Source organism: Culex quinquefasciatus, chromosome 3 (assembly GCF_015732765.1).
Source record: "Culex quinquefasciatus strain JHB chromosome 3, VPISU_Cqui_1.0_pri_paternal, whole genome shotgun sequence".
Lineage (NCBI taxonomy): Eukaryota > Metazoa > Arthropoda > Insecta > Diptera > Culicidae > Culex > Culex quinquefasciatus.
The window spans coordinates 59,345,676-59,366,623 of record NC_051863.1 but is presented as its reverse complement, the minus strand read 5'-3'; the positions used below and the strand labels follow the sequence as shown (position 1 = coordinate 59,366,623).

General features: G+C 36.3%; 1 protein-coding gene across 2 annotated transcripts in view; it reads right to left on the bottom strand.

The window, feature by feature from the left end:
• The window catches only part of LOC6042263 (phosphatidylinositol transfer protein alpha isoform), a 53,278-nt gene extending 33,869 nt beyond the window's left edge, over positions 1-19,409 (bottom strand). Inside the window, exon 1 of one of the 2 annotated variants that reach the window (XM_038265887.1) lies at positions 18,723-19,409. In XM_038265887.1, coding sequence (XP_038121815.1) covers positions 18,723-18,739 — 17 coding nt within the window. In that variant the 5' untranslated portion in view covers positions 18,740-19,409. The remainder of the gene's footprint in view (positions 1-18,722) is intronic. The other variant, XM_038265886.1, reaches the window with a different exon arrangement.
• Positions 19,410-20,948: the final 1,539 nt, after the last annotated feature.

The window sequence follows — 20,948 nt, the reverse complement described above, 5'->3', positions numbered from 1 at the left end:
CCTGTTTAATTTTAACGATATTTGATTATTTGGGTGGATGGTTCCCAAAAAAAATCAAATCATATCAAATTATTCGCTCTACACATTGCCTTGGCGTTCTCGATTGCGAGATTCCTACTCGAAACTAAGTGTCCGCCTTTGGACCTTTTGGGAATCATCCCCCAAATAATCAAATATCGTTAAAATTAAACAGGACTTAGAAAAATATTTGAAATGTTTAAAAAATGTGATTTCAAAGATAAAAAATACTCTTCCTTTAATTTACGAAATTGCAAACCTCTTTTTAAACCTAAGCTTCCATTCACCCCGGGATTCGAACTGACGACATTTGGATTGTGAGTCCAACTGCCTACCAGCGACTTCATCGAGGCAGGACCCAGGGAGACGACATAACCCTCTAGGTTAGACCGGGACCAACATTTACTTCCCCATCCGACGGAAGGCGTGGTCAGACAAATATCGCCTCGAAAAATGGCACCGGGACCGTCTAGAATCGAACCCAAGCCGACTGTGTGAGAGGCAACCACGCTTGCCCCTACACCACGGTTCCCGGCGTGGATGATTCCCGTGAAAGTTAAAAAAATGCTACCTTTTTTTTATTTCTGTTCTTATTTTGTATAAAAAAAATCGTTAAGAAATATATTATTATTGCCTATTGATTTAAAATTAAGTTTTTGAAAAGAGAAATGATATCCTTTAAAAAAATATTTTGAATAGGCTAAATGTCGCAGAAAATTCAAACTATTTTATTCATTTTTGCAGGACAAGATTGTTGAATCTTGCTTTGATATGAAATTCAATACAATGTAAACTGAGAAAACAGAAGCAAATCACCGAAAACATTTTTGCTTTATTAGTCGAAAATTAAAAAAAAAGTAGTTCAATAATTGATAATACGCATGCCCTACATTTTGTTTTAAAATATAAATAGAGCTCGTCCATAAACCAGGTGGAAACATTTTTGAAAATAATGAGATTTTCTTTTGTGTTACGTTTAAATTGAGTGAAGGTTTTTTTTAGATTATTGATGAATAATATATAATGAAGCATAAAAAGTCGATTCTGTGTGTTTCTAAATTGAGGTCCGCGTGAAATTTGCTATTTTCGAGCGTGAAAAATCACTAAGCCTAACTATCAGAAATAATCATGACAAGATAAACGCAAATTAAAATATTTAAAATGAAAAAAAAACAAGAGAAGTAATTTTTTTCGTAGAATAAAAGTTGCTCAAAATGATCTCCTGCACAGAAAAAAAAATCATGGTAATATTACATCTGGGAAGGGGTACATCTTTTATGTCAGAAAAAAAGGTGTAATTTTACCTCTGGTAATGTGTAATTTTACCACTTTTCCGGTGTAATGTCACTTTTTTAGTCTAAATTGAGGTAAAATTACATCATAAAAGAGGTAATATTCAACCTTCCAAAATTACAGCTTCCAAATTTACATTATTTTTTTCTGTGTGAACACGGTAATTTTTTTTTTAATTGGCGTTAGAGGAGCGTGATCAGCGATTGTCAGCGAATTTCCCTGCGTTTAGAATCATTTTTAGCGTGTTTGGGTTGATTTAAAAATATTTTGAATTTTTGAAAATTTTCGATGTCTACTATCACTTAAGTTTTTTTTTTCGCTATTGTTTTTGTTTTCGTAAAATTTTACATTTTTTGAAAACTTTTATTGCAAAACAACTGCATTAGTGTAAAATACATTTTAAAACACTTTTTCCATGCAAATGTTGAAACTATGGCATGTTATTTTAATATTTATATTTTTTATTTTTTTGCCCCCCCTCGACTTCGGCCAGAGCCGAGGGACAAAAACTTTTAAAAATATTTGCATCGGCCTTAGAAAGGATTACCAGATTTTAAGATTTTTTGACTCGTTGGGAAGGTTGGCAAAAATGGTAATCTAAACCGAGTCAAATGCTACCTGTTTGGTAAATGCCGGTTCAGCAATTGCTTACACAGTTTTTTTTTTTAGTTTTTGATACTAAGTAGATAGACAACATGAAGGTGAGTCTTCGATCTTATTACGAAAAGTTTATTTTTAGAGCAGGATTATAACCTTTTAGTGTTTCAAGATAAATCATATAAAGTGTTTCATTCCCAGTTGCAGTTTCATACTCTTTTAAGTGTAATTAAAGGTACAAAAACAAAGTCCAACTCAGCATTCGAAGCCGTTGCTGGCATCGGCACCACTACTTGTAAACATCTCAACGTCTCGGTGAACCAGCTGGTGCCGATGACTTTGCTCAGCAGACCCGGCAGGCTGCAACTGGTTGATTTTTGTTTTTTGTACCCCACTCAACAGAGATATCTCTCAATTACGGAAGACCTTGGCGGTAGACGTGACGTATGGAGTTGTTCAGCTGGTGCGTTAAGTGCAGCCAAAGTCTGCGAAAAAAACAACTCACCAGCACACTTCAAGGATGTTGTGCAACGATTCTGTTCTTGTTTTGTGTGGAGAAGTACGCTAAACAGAAGATGATCATTTATGATAAACCAAGAACGAGCGCCAAACTTGCAGACAGCATGCAAAAATCTTCCACGACATCCCCCCAAACAAGCTTAATTGAAAATGGTGTAATTTTGTTTTGGCCAACACGTGCCAAAAGAGAGAGAGAGAGAGAGAGAGAGAGAGAGAGAGAGCAAGAAGCACCTCTGGAAAAGTCGGGACATTGTCGTCCCACGCGCCCTGCAAACTAGGTCAATGCTAAAAGCTGCTTGTCCATGGGCAATGAGAGCAAAAGGTGGCATTGATTTCCAGGAGCTTGTACAACAACCGAACGTCTATACACAAAAGGGTCACCCAGCTGCTCCTCGGGGGTACCTCCCGCTAGGTCATTTCGGGCCACTCTGTTGGGGGTGGTCCAGTTCCTTTGTGTGACATTTAGGTTGTTTCTGAAAATAATAGCGTAAAAAATGGTGTCGAGGTACATTCTGCAACTTTCACCTAGTTTTTCGATACACGCAAAATGCAGATTGAGCATTAGCAGATTTACGTTGACCAATTTTGTGTTACGTAATATTTGAAACATCCTCTTAGCAAACTAAAAAGGTTGATCCGGTACAGCTTAGAATGCCGAGAGAGAAAGATTGATCGCCGTACGATGACAGTAGGTACGAGCAGTTGCAAGGTGGGATGGAAACTTTTGCATTGTTATTGTGTGGCGTGAATATTTTTAGCATTTTCACACGGTATTTTAATAAAGTCATGTGCACGTGTGCTGGTGGCAGTGAAAGTGTGCGCTGGTTCGAAACGTGACCTTTCATGGGGGAATTGAAATTGTTTCCGATTGAATGCCCTCAAATCTCGTCGCAACTTTTGACTCTTAATTTCTCGCTTAGATAACACTGACTGATCCGTAGCCTCCAATCGTTATGCCACCCACACCAAAGACATCGCCCCCTTAAAGCATGGTTCATTTCACTCCGGAGGCCTTGACCTTTGGATCGGCAGCACCAGAACCCTGCGGGCCAATATGTTATGTTGAGCATCTAATTCTGAGAAGCCTCCACCTCCAGCCCATCCTCGGCCGACTAACTTTCTTCCCCGACTTCGTCGTCGCTCGAGGAGAGTCGGATCTACCTGTTGCGAGCTCATGGTCATCGGGTTAAGGCCCCGACGACGGAGTTCGCAAATTCGCTTACGTAAATTGATATTATCACTAGAAGCCGGCGTTAGGTGTGCGTGTTATAGTTAGAACTTCCTCGCGCCGTTAGGGTGACCAGTGATAAGCTTTGGATTCGTATCAAGTAAACTGAACGATTAGTCACCCTGTAAGAGACTGTGCGTACACAGCAACGTTAGAATGTCAGTGCTCCCAGGCTGGACCTGCAGCGTACGGGCAGGACAAAATATTCTTTATGGTAGCGTTAACATCGTTAAACGATCGTGATGTGAGGAGTTATTTACAATCAGCAGACCACATAGACCTCCATTGCACAGTGGTCCAAAACCGAAATCTAGCGTGACAAAATTGATAGCGGCCACACGTTGAGATTTAGAGCTTTGGTGTCTTCAGGGCAAATGATCAGGAACAATAGGGGCATCTTTTTGTATGGTGGACATTAGGGTGGTCCCAATTTTAGGGTAGTTCAGAATTTTTATTTTGGCGGAATGACGAGATAGCGCTTTGGTGTCCTCAAAAAATTTGCGTGGAACATCATTCTGAGCTGAAAAGCGAAAAGCTCTATCTTTAAACAGGAAGTTTTTAGAGACATTTTTGAGATTTAGGTGATGGTGTTGTTTATGAAAAAACGAGTTTTTTGAATTTATCAACTCAGTCTTATGTCGTAGCAAGTTGGTGTCTTCTAGACATTTGTAGCTTATCAACCCAAACATTTATCTTCAAAGAAGACCTTTTAAACGAAAATTATAGCCAAAATACGACGAAAAAGACACCATTTTGAAACATGAATAACTTGAAAAGATGGTGGAGTTCGACCTCACTCTTGGAAGCATCTAAAAAAAACATTCTAGAGTACATTTGCTGAAAATATCTCGGAGATCTTTTTTGGTTAACTCATTTAATCTCAATTTGAAAGTGAGCCTTTTAGAATCGTTTTTTGTCCAAAGTTTTGATAGAATTGACCAAAATTCGTTTTTCACAAATTTAAATGTTCATTCTGACAAGCTCTACAGTTGTCTAGAAGGGTCAAAAAACGTAAAAAATGTACTAGAGTAACAAGTTTTAGCTGAAATATTTCAGGAATAAATTTAACTAATTTTGATTTTGTCTCGAAAAATGCCACCGGGACCTTCTGGGATCGAACCCGATCCAGCCCGACTGGGTGAGAGACAACCATGCTTACCCCTACACCACGGGTCCCGGCCGCTACGACATAAACCTGAGTTGATAAATTCAAAAACAAACTCATTTTTTCATAAACGCCTTAAGGGGTTACATACATGTAAGAAATCCCAAAATTTCATAATACAGAAAATTTATTGATTCCACCAAAAAGATGATTTTCAGTCACTCTAAAAAGTTGCATAAAGATATTTCATGATTAAACTGAGTAAAAGACGTTTTAATCCCAAAATGTTGCCATGCGCAAAGCCGAATGTCAAACTTTCTGAGCGTTTTACCTCAAAACACCACGTTGATTTACGGGTGCCACGTTATCTCGAAATGGGATAGACTAAATTGACTGAAATTTGAGGTGAAGACTCTCAAGACATATCCCGTGTGCATGACGAAGCCCGAGTTTTGAATTTTGCTTTAAAAAAAAAATCAAGAATCAAATGAGATATCGTGGCAACCGTTTTTTGAAATAGCTGATTTAAATTACTATATCTCGGCAATGATACAACCAAATGTTTTCAAATTTGTTTTGATAATAGATGAAAATGTATATTCTGATACCCTGAAAACAGATTTCAAAAAAGTTTAAATGTCTGCTCATACCAACCTCTGACATTTTTTGCCGATTTACATGTATGTAACCCCTTAACGTTAACCTAAATCACAAAAGTGGCTCTAAAAACTTCTCGTTTTAAGATAGGGATTTGTGCTCTTCAGCAAAGTTTCTCAGAATGGAGTTCCCTACAACTTTTCTCAAGACACCGAAGCGCTATTGTTATCCCACCAAAATAAAAAATTCTGAACCAACCTAAAATTTGTCCACCATACGAAAGATGCCCCTATTGTTCCTGATCATTTGTCCCGAAGACACCAAAGCTCTAACCCGATCAGACGGTAATAACTAAATTCGTGCCATTTCAATAACAAATACTGTTAAAATAACAGAAATTGTTCTTGAAAAATCCATTTTTGCATTAGGGTTAAATAACAGTTTATGTTATCATCACTAGCGTGCCCAGGTCCTCAAGGAAGGTGGGGCAAAAATATTAGAGTTTTCAAAAATTTCGTCGTTTATGGACACCCCCTGCCCAATTTTAGAACAAATTTCCGAGGATGGTGGGGCAACTGCCCCATGTTGCCCCACCCTGGGCACGCTAGTGTCACTAGCGTGCCCAGGTCCTCAAGGAAGGTGGGGCAAAAATATTAGAGTTTTCAAAAATTTCGTCGTTTATGGACACCCCCTGCCCAATTTTAGAACAAATTTCCGAGGATGGTGGGGCAACTGCCCCATGTTGCCCCACCCTGGGCACGCTAGTGTCACTAGCGTGCCCAGGTCCTCAAGGAAGGTGGGGCAAAAATATTAGAGTTTTCAAAAATTTCGTCGTTTATGGACACCCCCTGCCCAATTTTAGAACAAATTTCCGAGGATGGTGGGGCAACTGCCCCATGTTGCCCCACCCTGGGCACGCTAGTGGTTATCATAACAAAAATTGATATTGGTCTGATATTGTCTTAAAGCCAAAACAGCTTTGGAATAACATTTTTTGTTATGGAAGAATACCGCCAACTGTTATTGGGATGATCGGATTAGTTGTTAAAATAACAAAAAATAATAACAAAGATTTGTTCAAAGAATAACTTAAAATGTTATTAGTCTGTTATTACAATAACAGTCCAATAACAAAAAAGTCATAACGACAAATAACAAATCTAGTTATTAATAACATAAAATGTTATTGGCCTAGTATTTTTAAATATCAAAAAATGTTATTCCCAAGGTATTTCCGTCTGCTCGGGAAATCTCAACGTGTGGCCCGGGCAGAAGGTAATAACAAAATTCATGCCATTTCAATAACAAATGCTGTTAAAATAACAGAAAGTGTTATGGAATCTTCTTGAAAAATCCATTTTTGCATAAGAGTATAATAACAGTTTATGATATCATAACAACATTTGTTATTGGCCTAGTATTTTCAAATATCAAACAATGTTATTCCCAAGTTATTTCCATCTGCTCGGGCGGCCGCTATCAATTTTGTCACGCTAAATTTCGAACCACTCTGCAGTGATAGGTTGAAGGTTTATTTTTTTGCAAAATTATTACTATTATATTTCATTATAGAGGTTTTACACTTATTGTGCATAAAAATTAAAATACAAATTAAATACAAACAGAATGGTTTGGAACCAAATAAGTGATAAGTGATATAAGTGATAGATAAGTGTTCAAAAAGAACATCAAGAAGAAGTTTTCAACCATTTTTTAAAGTTTCATGTATGTGTGTCTGTGTGTGTATGTGCGTGCGGATTTTCATGGAAGTAAAAATTCTTGCCAAGTTTTCCCAGCACTGGCTGGTCCGATATAGAGGAGAAAAGCAACTCGCGACAAAATTTTGAGGCCAGGAATTTTGACAGGTATGACTTTCATAAAGTATTCGCCTCCTTTTCTCTCCCACAGAAAACCTGGGAACGAGGTAGCTGTCAAACTATGCCAAAATGTTAAAGTCACTCACAAAATGAAATTTGAGTGATTTGAGTTCATTCCTGACGTCACGATTTTCTCCTCTATTAGCTCGAGAGGTTTCATTCGTTCTGGTTTAGTGCCTCATAGATATCTATTGATTTTTTAAGATCTGGCAACCCTGTCTCGAGATATGGCCACTTAAGTGATATTTATGTACTTTTTGAGGCCCGATCTCACTTAAATGTATGTAAATTTTGTCTGGATCCATCATCCAATCCATCGTTGGTTAGGTAATCGAAAGACCTTTTCAATGAGTTCCTTTTTTCAACACATTGAAGATCTGGCAACTCTGCCTCAAGTAATGACCACTTAAATGATATTTCTGTAATTTTTATTCCGGATCTTAAAAAATAGATCATTTCTGTTGAAATTTGTTCTTTTCATCTACTTAAACTATTTTTTAAAATTTAATCAAAAATCAATAAACATAGTTGAAGAAACATTTGATTCTTTTTTTTAATGAAGCATTGAAAGAATCCTGACTAACTATCAATTTGACGTAATTAATTTAATTTACTTACTTTTAGGCACTAGCGTGCACAGGGTGGGGCAACATGGGGAAACTGCCCCACCATCCACAGAAATTTGTTCTAAATTTGGTCAGGAGGTATCCACAAATGACGTATTTTTCAAAACGTGCATATTATTGCCCCACCTTCCTCAAAGAACTGGGCACGCTAGTGCTTTTAGGCAACATAGTGTTGATAGTCACCCCGGATTTTACAATATCAATTTTTAACGAAGCTAATTATTGAAAAATTATTGAAAAAAATTGTTTGGTCCAGCTCCGAAAAAGTTATAAAAATATAAATCAAAAGAATAGTCCGTTCTATCTAATATCTTGGATTAATTGTTAAAATGCTTACAAGCCCTTTTTTCGCTTTGATTTAGAAGTACTGGTACTGGTAATGTTACCCATAGATATGTCGGAGCTGAGATATAAATCACTATTACTATACTATACTTCCCGCCCAGAACAAAATTGATATTTTTACATTTTTTTTCGTGCCATTTGTTACTGATGTGACCAAATTGGCTAAAATTCGAATTGGTATCCATAAAAATCCTAAGTAATGCTGTGAAGTTATCGACATAAAAGCCATGGAAAAAATAGCAGTGCAAGTTGAGATAACCTTGCCGATCAAATTAAAACGCGCCAATCGGTCATCGATTTCGTCGCTGTTTCGTGGAAAATCTCAAATGTCCAATTCCGTTAGACTTCAATCCAATCAGTTTTGTGGCAGACGTCGAAAAAAACATCAAAAAATCCATCCACTGGTTTTCCCTTTTTTTTTGGGCCCCCCACCTCCAGCGTTTTCCCCGTACATCACGTGAAAGCCAATTAAAACCATACTTTGAAATGTGCAGTCGGGATACATCGATGTATTGATTGTGTCAAAATTCACGCGAAAAAAAAGCACCAACTGCATGTGCAATGCATGCCATTTCAAAGGAAAAGAGCAAAAAGCACAGAATAAAACATCAACAAAAAGTCGAACCTCGCGCCGGCCTTGACCCGCAAAAATATGTTTTTTTTTTTGTTTTAATTGATGTCAATTAACGTAACAAGCTGTCTCCTGTGGGCGTGTGTGTGTGTGTGTGTCACTATTTTGTGGTCTCCGAGGAAAAACGAGAGGCAAAAATTCGCCTTTTCGATGCACTTTTTGGCTTTATAATTCAATACCCAAAGAGAAATGAGAAATGGGGCTATTTTTAACTGCGTGGGTGTTTTCATTCATACCTCTCTCTCTCTCTCTCTCTGTCTATGTATATGACGTTACGGGCGTCGTTGATGTGCACTTGTCGACGGCGCAAGAAGAAGTGAGAGGCCCCAGCATTGTTTGGCTTGACAAAAGTTTGCGATTTCGGGATGTTGTGTTTGAGCACAACGATGTACTTGACTTTGAAGGAGAGACCTGGCAACAGCTGAAGAGGTTTATTAGTCCGGTATTTTTCATAGATTAGATATTTAGGCAGGGTAATGACTATATGCCCTGAAAAAAAGCGATAACGCATGGAACGCTGTATCAGTACAGCTGTTCGTAAGGAAATCATCGCATAATATTAATCGGTTTCATTAGATTTAGAATAGTTGGGGTTGAGTGTGCGTAGATTGATTGATTATATAGCTTGAATCGATTTTCGATAACGTTTTGGGTATTAGTAGCATCGAACTCAAGTTTTCAATCGACTTCTCACCTTTAAAAATCAGAAAACTGGGTTCAACGCAACTAAATAAAAAAAACTTTGCTTGATTCTTTCATAAATTTCTTTTTAAAATCCAATTTGAGAAATTCCAACTCTGGAGCAACATTTAAAAAGGGCGCAAAAGCATTTTGACAGCTGAAACTATTGAGCAATTTCCAAGACAACTGGCAGACAACTGAGAACAAGCTAAATAGTTCTAACTGTTGTGTTGCTGCAGAAACTTGTATTGTTCTACAGAAGTGAACATTTGACGGGGTAGTCGAAAATTCAAAGATTCCATTGCCAATTCAACGACAAGTAATATCTAGAGTTTTTTTTATGAAAATTTCCACTAAGCTTTTGTACTTTTTTATGTTAATAGGACTTTTAAAAAACAAATGTTGATATGATATGATCGGTCTTTTTTTTTATTTAAATATCTTAATTCTAATAATACCGCATTACATTTTCATAGGGTTCATAGGGTCCTCTAAATGGGAAGGTTTTTCAATCTCTCGATCTTTCACCCCAAAATATTATTTTAGTGATCATTAGGGTTTGTGAATTTTCACGATTTGGCGGTTAATGTGAAATTTGGAAATTTCTCGTTAAATTCAATAATTTATAAAGCTTAGTTTTTTACTTAATAGCGTCAAATAAACCATTTGAACATTTAAAAAAATCATAAGCAGAATTTGAAGGAAAATAAACATTTTAATAATGTTATATTTTACAACTTTTACTAAGCTAGATAGCGTGGGACAGCGATTCTCAATGGGGGTACCGGGCCTACTTGATTTACATGACAGGAGCACCGGCCTAGACGAAGAATGAGAATCGCTGGCGTAGGGTGTTTTTCTTTTATCAAAATTATTACAATTTCTAAGAATTCTGCTTTTGATTTTCATTTTTTTTGCACATGTTTAATATCTATGATTATTGAACAATAATTAACACTATTTTCAGAACGGACAGTAGATACAGTCTACTTTTACTGCTTCGATTTTACATCCAAACTTCATTGAATGAGTCAAATATAGAAGTCATAGTTCGCTATCGCTATCTATAACATTAGTCATATTTAAAACTAATGGTAAACAATTGGACTACCATTTTATGTATTATATATTTTCATAAGGTTGTCAGATTTTTTTGCATCGCAAAGTTTTCTCGATTACCGATCAAACAAGGGGTCACATGATTGATCTGAGCATATTTTTTTTCAAAATATCTGCAAAAGCCTTTTTAAAATGCGTAATAACACTTAAAGTGGTCATAAGAGCACTCTCTACGAAATCGGTCTTTTTTATTTCAATTTTGCATTTTTCAATTCTTCTGAAACTTTTTTGGTGCCTTTGGCATGTCCAAAGAAGCCATTTTGCATCATTAGTCCATATAATTTTCCATACAAATTTGGCAGCTGTCCATACAAAAATGATGTATGAAAATTTGATCGATTTGGTGTCTTCGGCAAAGTTGTAGGTATGGATTAGGACTACACTAAAAAAAATGAAACACGGTTACACAAATTTGGTGATTTTTAGTTTCACTTTTTGTCACTAAAAATTGATTTGGAAAAAACACTGTTTTTCTGATATGATTAAGGGGACATCAAATGCCAACTTTTCAGAAATTTCCAAAATGTGCAAAAAAGCTTTGAGTGAGTTATGTTTTTTTGAATCGATACTGATTTTGAATAAATTTTTCGATGTAAAATCGATTTTGCAAGAACTTAACTTAAGTGAAGTCTTTTGGAAAACAATATTTCATTTTTTTAAATCAAGACTAGCATTTCAAAAGGGCAAAATATTGAATGTTTGGCCCTTTTGAAATGTTAATCTTGATAAATTTGTTTTCAAAACATTGTTTTCGAAGTGACCGGAAAATTTCACGAATGTTTCATATTTTCACATTGAAAATCGGACCATAAGTCGCAGAGATATCGACATTAGAAAAAGGTGGGTTGTTTTTTGTGAAACATCAGTTTTCCTGTTTTTAAATCTTCGCATGTCAATATCTCAGCAACTGAAGGTCGTATCTAGAGTTTTTTTTTAATAGGGGGATGGCGTCGCTATTTTTAAACCACGTTTTCCACTTTTTCGCATCAAAACCGACTACTTTATCGACTTCATTTTGCTGGGCGAGATAGGACGCCGTCTATTTTTAGACGATGACTCAGCACTTTTACACTCTTGCGCTTAAAAAAACCAGGTGGCAGCACGATGTAACGCCACGTCCCTATAGGTCCTATCAACATATGAAAAACAATAGCTTATAGGACCTTTTTTTTTAAAAAAAAAAACTCTGGGTATCAACAAAGTTCAAAAAAGCAAAATGTAGAGAATTTACTTAACTTTTTAAAAATATTTTTTTAAAGGTGGGCAAACATTGGCACTAACTTTAAAAAATGAATAACTGCAACTATTTTCAAAAAAGTTACCAAAAAATGGCTATAACTTGAAAACGGTGCACTTTATCAAAATTTCGCTAAAGTACTTTTTGATAGCAAATTCAATTTTGCATCGAAAATTGAAGTTGAAAAATATTTTGATTTTTTGAAAAAATCTGTAACGATTCAACAATTTATAACTCAGTCATAGATTTAAAAAAATAATGTTTTAGTTCTAGTGACAAAAACTGAAATTAAAAATCACCAACATTTTTTTACCGTGCTTCTTTTTTTTCAGTGCAGTCCTTATCCATACCTACAACTTTGCCGAAGACACCAAATCGATAAAAAAAAATGCTTCAAAAGATAAATACTTGTCATTTATTAACAATTGTCACTCCATTAAAATGCATTGGAACATCACAAACATTGAAGCGGCCAGGCCTACTGCGTAAAGTTTATCACAGAGATGAGTCTTTGAAGTGGGTTGAGTTTGAGCATGGAGTGTTCAAACAACAACACAATCCCGAATCTACAGGGCAGGAAGAATCGTGGGGACACAGCACCATACGCTCTGAGTTTTGACGAAACGAAGCTATGAAATCAACTTCGTCCATTAAGAAACTCATCTTGTTCTCGAGACAGAGACAATAATTTAGGATTAAAACCGTATGACAGTTAACATTTCGAGCCAAACATTTCATTAGGGCACAAAAGCAAAAACCGCGATTCGAGAAAATCGCTTGCAAAAAATGGACAACTTGTTTCAATTCCTATTTAAAAAATAAGCATGACTGATGGTATTTTTACTGATGATTCGATAAAACACACCATTATCCTCAACTCTGCTTTACTGCTTCTTAATTTATGTTGATTTTCGCAATAAAACTCATAATTTTAAAAAATCTCGTTATTAGGCCCTTTTAGCTTTCCAACTGCTGTTCATAATGGGCCCTTTCTAAATGCAATTTCGAAGAGAACTAAAAGGGCACTAAAGCGCTGTCACCGGATTGTTGTTTTGAATGATGTTTATGGGCCCTTTTGTTTAGTTAGAAATAATGAGGAATTCAGTGGAAATTTTGATAATTGGTGAAGTTTTATGATCGAATGGAGCAGATAAGGTATGTGAAACATTAAAATTCTTCAAAAGTGTACTGAACAGCAGCCGCGGGCCGTATTCAATATTGTATTTCGACGAAGTTTTTTTTCTGCAGAAACCTTTGGTGAAACGTTAACCAAACTTTGTTTTGAAGTGAATTAGTGTTAAGAATGTATGAAAAGTTCACTTTATAACATAGAAAGTTCCTTAACCACGAAAAACTAACGAAAAAGAAAAGGGCACAATTGAACTTTTTTTCTGGTTTGGAGTGAACATTGTTATGTGCCCTTTTGTTTTTTTGATTTTTTCAATAGGAAATTGTTTGCTATCAATCTGATTCTTGGAGGGCATGTAGGGAGTGTACTATGGAGTGGAATAGTGGAATAATCCCGAATGTTTACTTTTTGGTTTTGTGCCCTAATGAAATGTTTGGCTCGATTTATTCATTTGAATTTTTGATTCCATGTTTTATTCGTAATAGTAAACGACCACAAACCTCTAAAATATGAACACATCATGGAGATGAGATAACAGAAAAGTCTTCTGTGTTCGTCAAATCATGCTGAATATCGTAACTATTCTCTCTTGCTCTCGCTCTGTTGTTGTAGAACAAGTTATGTAATAATTCCAACACGCTTCGTGTCAGCAGATATTGAACCGCTGAATCTTTGCTGGAGAACTAAAAGCAAAGGTTCAAGGTGAGCAAATAAATATCTCTCAAAAGCTCCAACAAATTTTAAACTGTAGTTGAGAGAAAATCTCGTTTCAATCAAACGACAAACAAGAGTAATAAACAGTCAAGTTTCCTTAGATCAATCGCTTCGATTTCCATTCATGTTATTCTTTTCATGTTATCCTAACATTGACACTTGCATTTTCACTCGCTTCCAAGTTCTGTTGTCACTCTAATCTCGCTCCCGAGCGAAGAACACAAACACCAACACACAAACGCAAGAAGAAAACGCGTGTTTTCATTCATGCAAATCGTCGTCGCTCACAACCACTACCGTTACAACAGCAAAATATGAACACACACGCGGGGCACTCATTTTCTTACTACCTCTACTACTACCCGCCAGTGTGCATGTGGGTGAGTTCCTCGCCCACTTTTGACAGTCGCCCGCCGCCACGGACGAGAGTCCAAAGGGGGGAAGAAAATCGCATGATCTGTCACCATGACGTGACCGCCGTGTCAACTTTCGCGTATCAGCCGATGAGGGCGGGCCAGTGTTGCCCGAAAATTGGTCCAAAGCTTTTTTTTTTTGCTGATTGCTTTTTGGGTGTTTTTGAATACCCTGACAGATGGTTTTTTTTTTAAATCCCGCAAAATTGTATTTTGCAAAATACTTCATATTAAACTTCACTCTCTAACTCCCATTGTAACTTCAAATGATTTTTTTTGAAATGAGCAAAAGATGATGTGTATACAGTCTGCCCTGTTCATGGCAATTGATGTTTACTTTAGAGACGAGCATTCTTTGTTTTCATTTCGACTTTGGCTCATTTACATCGTTTTGCTTGTATTTTTGGGCTGGTACAAATTTTATTTAATATTTTTGTCCCTCGACTCAGATCAAAAGGAGGCAAAAAAACTAAATATAAAATTTCAAACCTGATTTCGAGCCAAACATTTCATTAGGGCCCAAAACCAAAAACCGCGATTCGAGAAAATCGCTGGAGTGGACAACTTGTTTCAATTCATATTTAAAAAGAAAGCTTGACTGGTGGTATTTTTACTGATGATACGATAAAACACATCACTATCCTCAACTCTGCTTTAATGCTTCTTAATTTATGTTGATTTTCGCAATAAAACTCATAATTTTAAAAATCTCGTTATTGGGCCCTTTCTTTAACTTTCCAACTGTTGTTCATAATGAGCCCTTTCTAAATGCATTTCGAAGAGAACTGGAAGGGCACTAAAGCGCTGTCACCTGATTGTTCTTTTGATGATGTTTATGGGCTCTTTTGTTTAGTTAAAAATAATGAGAAATTAAGCGGAAATTTTAAAAATTGGTTAAGTTTTGTGATCGAATGGTGTAGCTAAGGCAGGGGTGCCCAACCTTTTGGCCCTGTGGGCCAGATCTGATTTTTCTAATGCAGTGGCGGGCCGGAACTAAAAAAAAAAGTAAAAGTAAACATTTTTTCATAAAGTTTATTTTAATAGGTTGTTTCAAGTAAACAAATAAATAAAGTAGTGTTGCAAATAAAGTTCATATACACTCAACCCCCGGTGGTTGGTCACTTTTTCGTTTGACACTTTTTTAGTTTGTACCCCGTTGGTTGGTCAAAGTCAAACTAAAAAGTGAACTCCGTGTAAAAGGGGTGTCAAACTAAAAAGTGACCCCGTTCGTTTGACAACAGTTCGTGTCAAACCATCGGGGTTTGAGTGTATCCTGATTTAAAGAAAGAAAAACAAACTTTCAATCATGTGATTTATTTTTATTTATTTTTATTTGTTTTGTTTAAAATCGTATTGAAATTGTTTTGTCGATTGAAATTAAATACGCTGATATAATTGACAAAAAAATCTTATTTCGTCGTTGCCAGTTTTTTCAACGAAGAAAATAAAATTTATTGAATCGAAATTTGGACTCAAATCTTCTTTACGAAAAAGCAATTAATGCGTTGTTGTGCAGCTTTATTCAAATATTTTACAAAACATTTTATAATGATTTTTATGACACGAAATTTAAAATATTGTAGAATAATTTATTTCTGGTAGGTTTTTATTCGTCTCTCTTAAAACTTCTCATTATTTATTATTGAAATTTATAAAAAAAATATATCGGACATCATGACGTATTTTGATTTTTTTGTATTTATTAGCAGCATCTTTATTTTCGACATGATTAATTTTATGTTTAAACGCTTTTTTTCCAGCAAAACTTTAGCATTGAAAAGTTGTTCTGAAAAAAACGTTATATTTGCTTATGAAAAATAAAACAAATGAATTAGATGTAAAAACAGCCAAAACTTTAAAAAAATAAATTTAGTGTCTTTCAGTCTTTTTGCACATTTTTCTACATAAATAATTGATTCTGAAAAATGATAGGAATTAAATTCAAACAAAATTAAATTTTAAATGTGAAATAAAATAATTTAATAAATACAAACAAAACAATGAATAAGCCAAATTTTATGTAAAAAGCAAAAATATATCAAATAAATGTTTTGTTATATCTGAAAATTTAATCTCAAGATTATTTTTCTAATTTTGACACTCAATTTATTTATTGAGTATTTCATGAACAGCCTTTAGGGCCATTCATAGAATTATTTTCAAAATGCCATCGCGGGCCGGACGTTGGGCAGGCCTGAGCTAAGGTATGTGAAAGGTGAAACATAAAAATTCTTCAAAAGTCTACTGAACAGCAGCCGCGGGGCCGTTTTAAATATTCTATTTCGACCAATTTTGTTATGAAGTGAATTAGTGTTAAGAATGTATGAAAATTTCACTTCGTAACATAGAAAGTTCCTTGTTTGCTATCAATCTGATTCCTGGAGGGCATGTGGGGAGTGTACCAATGAATGGAATAGTGGAATAATCCCAAATGTTTAAGATTTGGTTTTGTACCCTAATGAATTGTTTTTCTCGATTTCTGAAATTTCGACACAAAAAGTACCGTAAACTTGGGTGACATTGGTAGGATATCAATTTATTTTTGGAATGTTTTCAAACTGGTAAGATTTTTCTCAAAATTATTATGTTTGAAACATGTACTGGGGTAGGCCACCATTAAAAAAAAAGTTTTTTTCAATATTGTTTAAAAAAGTAACGTTAAAAATTATTAATTTGAATTTCAGGTTGATTTTGAAAGTCATAGTTGGTCTAGTTAAAATCATATTTAAGCTGTTTAAAATTATATTTTTACATCAAATGTACCATCGCTAAGGTTGGTGATAGAGTTTTGAAGAAAAAAAAATCAATCTTTATATCTCGGGTGAGTTTTCAAAAAGCCGTAAGAGCCACCGTGACCTCTTACACTAATTTTCGTTTTTCTCGAAAATGAGACAAAATTTCATTTATTTTTAGTTTGGGGCACTTGAAGGACGTGTAGATGAACAATCTCGAGCGTTTTTGATATTAATTTTTCATAAGTAGGTCGAATAAAAAATGGCTCTTACGGCTTTTTGAAAACTAATCCGAGATATTTAGTTAACCAAGGTTATAAGCTTATTAACGAAATACATATACGTTTAAGGTAAAATTGTTAAAAAGTATTATTTTTCTCTAAAACTCGTTAAAACTAGTTTTGTTTGTAAAATTATCGATTTATTTTTAATACGAATCAAAAGTTTTCAACTTTTGGAGATTTTTAAAAATGTTGTTGCATAAACACAAAATATTTAATTTTAACAAACTTATTTTATCTTCTCCTAGTGGAAAATTGTCCATAGAATCCGAAAATGCACTCCGTGCTCCGATTCAAAATCATGTTCATTGAGAAGATTAAAATAATGCTATTTATCGACATTTTCTTAATTACAGTTAACTACCTTTTTAAACTTTTCAACATTTTATTAATATGTTTGCTTGGTATTTTTTACAGTATAAAAGCCACCGTTCCAAGCCATGTAACTCTCAATCGGCGAGGAATTCCCTCCTAGGGGGAGTTTGGTCACTCTTGGAGGGGGATTAAGATGGTCTAAACATTAAATGACTTTAAACGAACTTGCCAAAACAAATATTCATTTGATTTCTGAATATAAATAATTGGGCTTTCATCAAGTAATTTCTGTAAAATTCCACGTTCTTGTAAACATGTTCAGTCTTCAAATAAGGTTTTTGGAATGTTTGCCATTTATTCATAGATAACCATTAATTTGAACAAATTTCAACATTGAAAATGTTTAAGAATATCTGGGACTTTATTTTTTTTTTTTTTGCATGGGAATCCCAAAGAAATATTAGATCTTTATATCTAGAGTTTTTTTTTCTGAATAGAAACATTTGAAACACAATAGCTTATAGGACTTTTTTTTAAAAAAAAAGCTCTAGATCTGTTATCTTGTGATTTTAAGACTTTTTTGATAATGTTTAGTTCTAAAGTGGTAATGAATCTGTAGAGAGGATATTCGACAATTTGTTTCAAATTGTAATGGTGGAGGGGGTGGGGTCATGGGGGAATGAAGTTCTTGAAAATCAGCAAAGGGGGAAAGGAACGATAAAGGTTGAGAACCACTGAAACAGGATTATGGATGCAGTCAGTTGCTGTTACTTAAGCAAAAGGGATAGACTGCATGTTTACAAATGCAGATTCGCCCTATTGAACTGTTATTACGGATTTTTCCACCATTTGCGTTCTTAATTTATTTGATATTTGTAAAAAAATATTTATAAAAAATAAACTGAAACGGCAACACTGACTCGTCGTCCCGCACTTGTCCCGACATCTATCAGAACCCTCTTGCCCCTGACTGAATTGCCTTCTTCATTCCTACCCAGTAGAAAGGTCCTGGCGCGCGCGGAGGTGGAGGAAAAATCAATTTTCATAGCCGTTTTTCCATGGCCCACCGAGAGGAATGCGTTCGTGGTCATTTCATTCCTCGATTTTTAAGGATTTTTTTTGGTTTTGTGTGGTTTTGAACTACTTTTATGAAGGGAACTTGAGATGGAGAACAACCTTGAATCTCTTTCGAGTAGATTCCTAGCGAAAGGTAGTCCGGAACAAGGGAAACGAATCAGCAGAAAAAAAAGAATCAATCTACTTACAACTCTTTGATCAGCATCTTTTCGTCGTCTGTGGAGATGACCTTCCTTTCTCTAAAGCCGGATCTGAAACGGCAGCAGTACTTCCACGAAATGAGTCACACCACAAAGTGGCCCCTCAAAAATTCGTCACAGGCAATTTACCCGGAACAACACCGAAATCACACCGACGAGCTTTTCTTCTTCTTCGCGGCCGTGATTGACCTCGATAATTGCCAATTATTAGATTAACACCAATGACACTCTGTACACACTTGGTCACCCCGGAACAAAACCGGAAAAGTGCACCACGAACGCCGGAACGATTTGGTCACACGATCCTCTCGCCAAGGATCGAGACGGAAGTGCAGCTGAGCAGCGAACCTACTAGGATGTGGTGCACATGGGCGTCACAGGGACCGTGATGGGAGATGATGGGGCGAAGCAGGCGCTGGAAAAATTTTGCCGAATCTTCGATTTCCGGTTTTCTCGCACTAAAAAGCACTCGTTCCCGCGGGGGCACCTCCTTCACGACGATGGCCAAAAGATGGAGCAGCAGCAAGCAAGATTTAGTGCGTGCGTGCCTGTGTGTGTGTGTGTGTGTGTTCCTCACCCGACGATCTGCGGATTTTTACGGCGAAAAACTAGAACCGGAGCGGACCGAACGACTTGAAGAACTGTGGCTGGCAAATTTTCACCGATGAGATGAGTCTACTCACACGCACTCTCGCGGCCGAGGTGACAGTTTGCGGGTGAGGTGGTGTGTGTGAGGCACTCGCGGCTGAGTGACGGGTGAGTGGCGCAGGTGACAGAAGCGAGGGGCTTTTGGATTTTGAACAAGAAGATGCTGAGGTGGGTTTTGGAAAGGTCGTATAATTCTTGTGGGAAATGTTATGCTGCAAATCTAGTTTTTTTTTGTAAATAACTGAAATAATCAACAAAAAACAGATCCTTCGAAACAGTAGATTCATCGAATGCAGGGGAATTGGGTCCTAAAGCCCTATGTCAATTTTATGTACAACAGTAAAAACACGATTAAAAACCATTTCTGATCACTTTTTTTTATTTTAAGGTGAAGCCGTTGATCATTTTCGAAGAAAATTGATCATCACTCTAAAATATTCTGTATTAAATTCAATTTAACGAATTTCAGCACCTAAAGGAATCAGCATGTGCCTGTTGTTGCCTTCTTGAAGCCACTAAAGGAATTTTTGATCTAAATAAACTGCGCTTCAAAATTTATACAGTGTTGTGGTACAATCATTGACGTCCTCGTTGGCAATCATTGATTAATGACGATTTCCATAACTTTGCAAGGAATGGGATAATCGTTACCAAAAGGAATCAGCATGTGTAAGGCACTATTCTAAACAGTTTGTTGGAGGAATTTTGTCAAAATATTGAAAGCGAAGCAAAAGTTATATCTTTGAACGAAAAATCATGACAATGATTTCCATCAGGGGCTGGAAACTCTAATATTACTTAAGAATTCTGAGTATACTAACGATATTCCAGTATACTTGTTAGTATACTAACCGAAAAGCAATAAACTGTTAGTATATTAAGATACTCTCAGTATATTGATTAGTATACTGGCGATATGTAAAGGAAATTTTTAGAATGTGGTAGAGCTCGTAAAAAGTAAACTACTCAGCTCAGTGGTTTGAACAAGAATGATAATTTTATTTTCCGTCATCAATTACGTCTACTACGATTGGGTCCTCAATCAGGACGCCTACTTGCACCGACACTCCTCCTCGAACTGATCCGGTTGAATCCCAATCGCCGAACGCAGCTTCTCCAACTTGATCCTGGCAAGCGGCTTTGTCATCACATCAGCTAGCATGTTCTCCGTGGGGCAATACTGCAACCTTATCGTTCCCTTCTCCTGCAGATCTCGAACGAAAAAGTAGCGCGTCTCGATGTGTTTGCTTCGTCGCTCGATCTTGTCGCTTTCAACCAACTTGATACAGCTCTGGTTGTCCTCGTTCACCCTGGTTGGTCCAAGAACTGCCTCTCCAACTTCTTCTAGCAATCTGCGAGTCCAAATGAGCTCCTGGCATCCTTCAGCTAAGGCAACAAACTCTGCTTCGGTTGAGCTCAGCGCCACGCAGGTTTGCTTTCTTGTGCACCATGCTACAAGTCCACCTCCGAACTGCAACAGTACGCCAGAATTGGACTTCCGGTCCCGTGAATTTCCAGCCCAATCTGCGTCAACGAACATCTGCAATTCTTCGTTCGTGACACCCA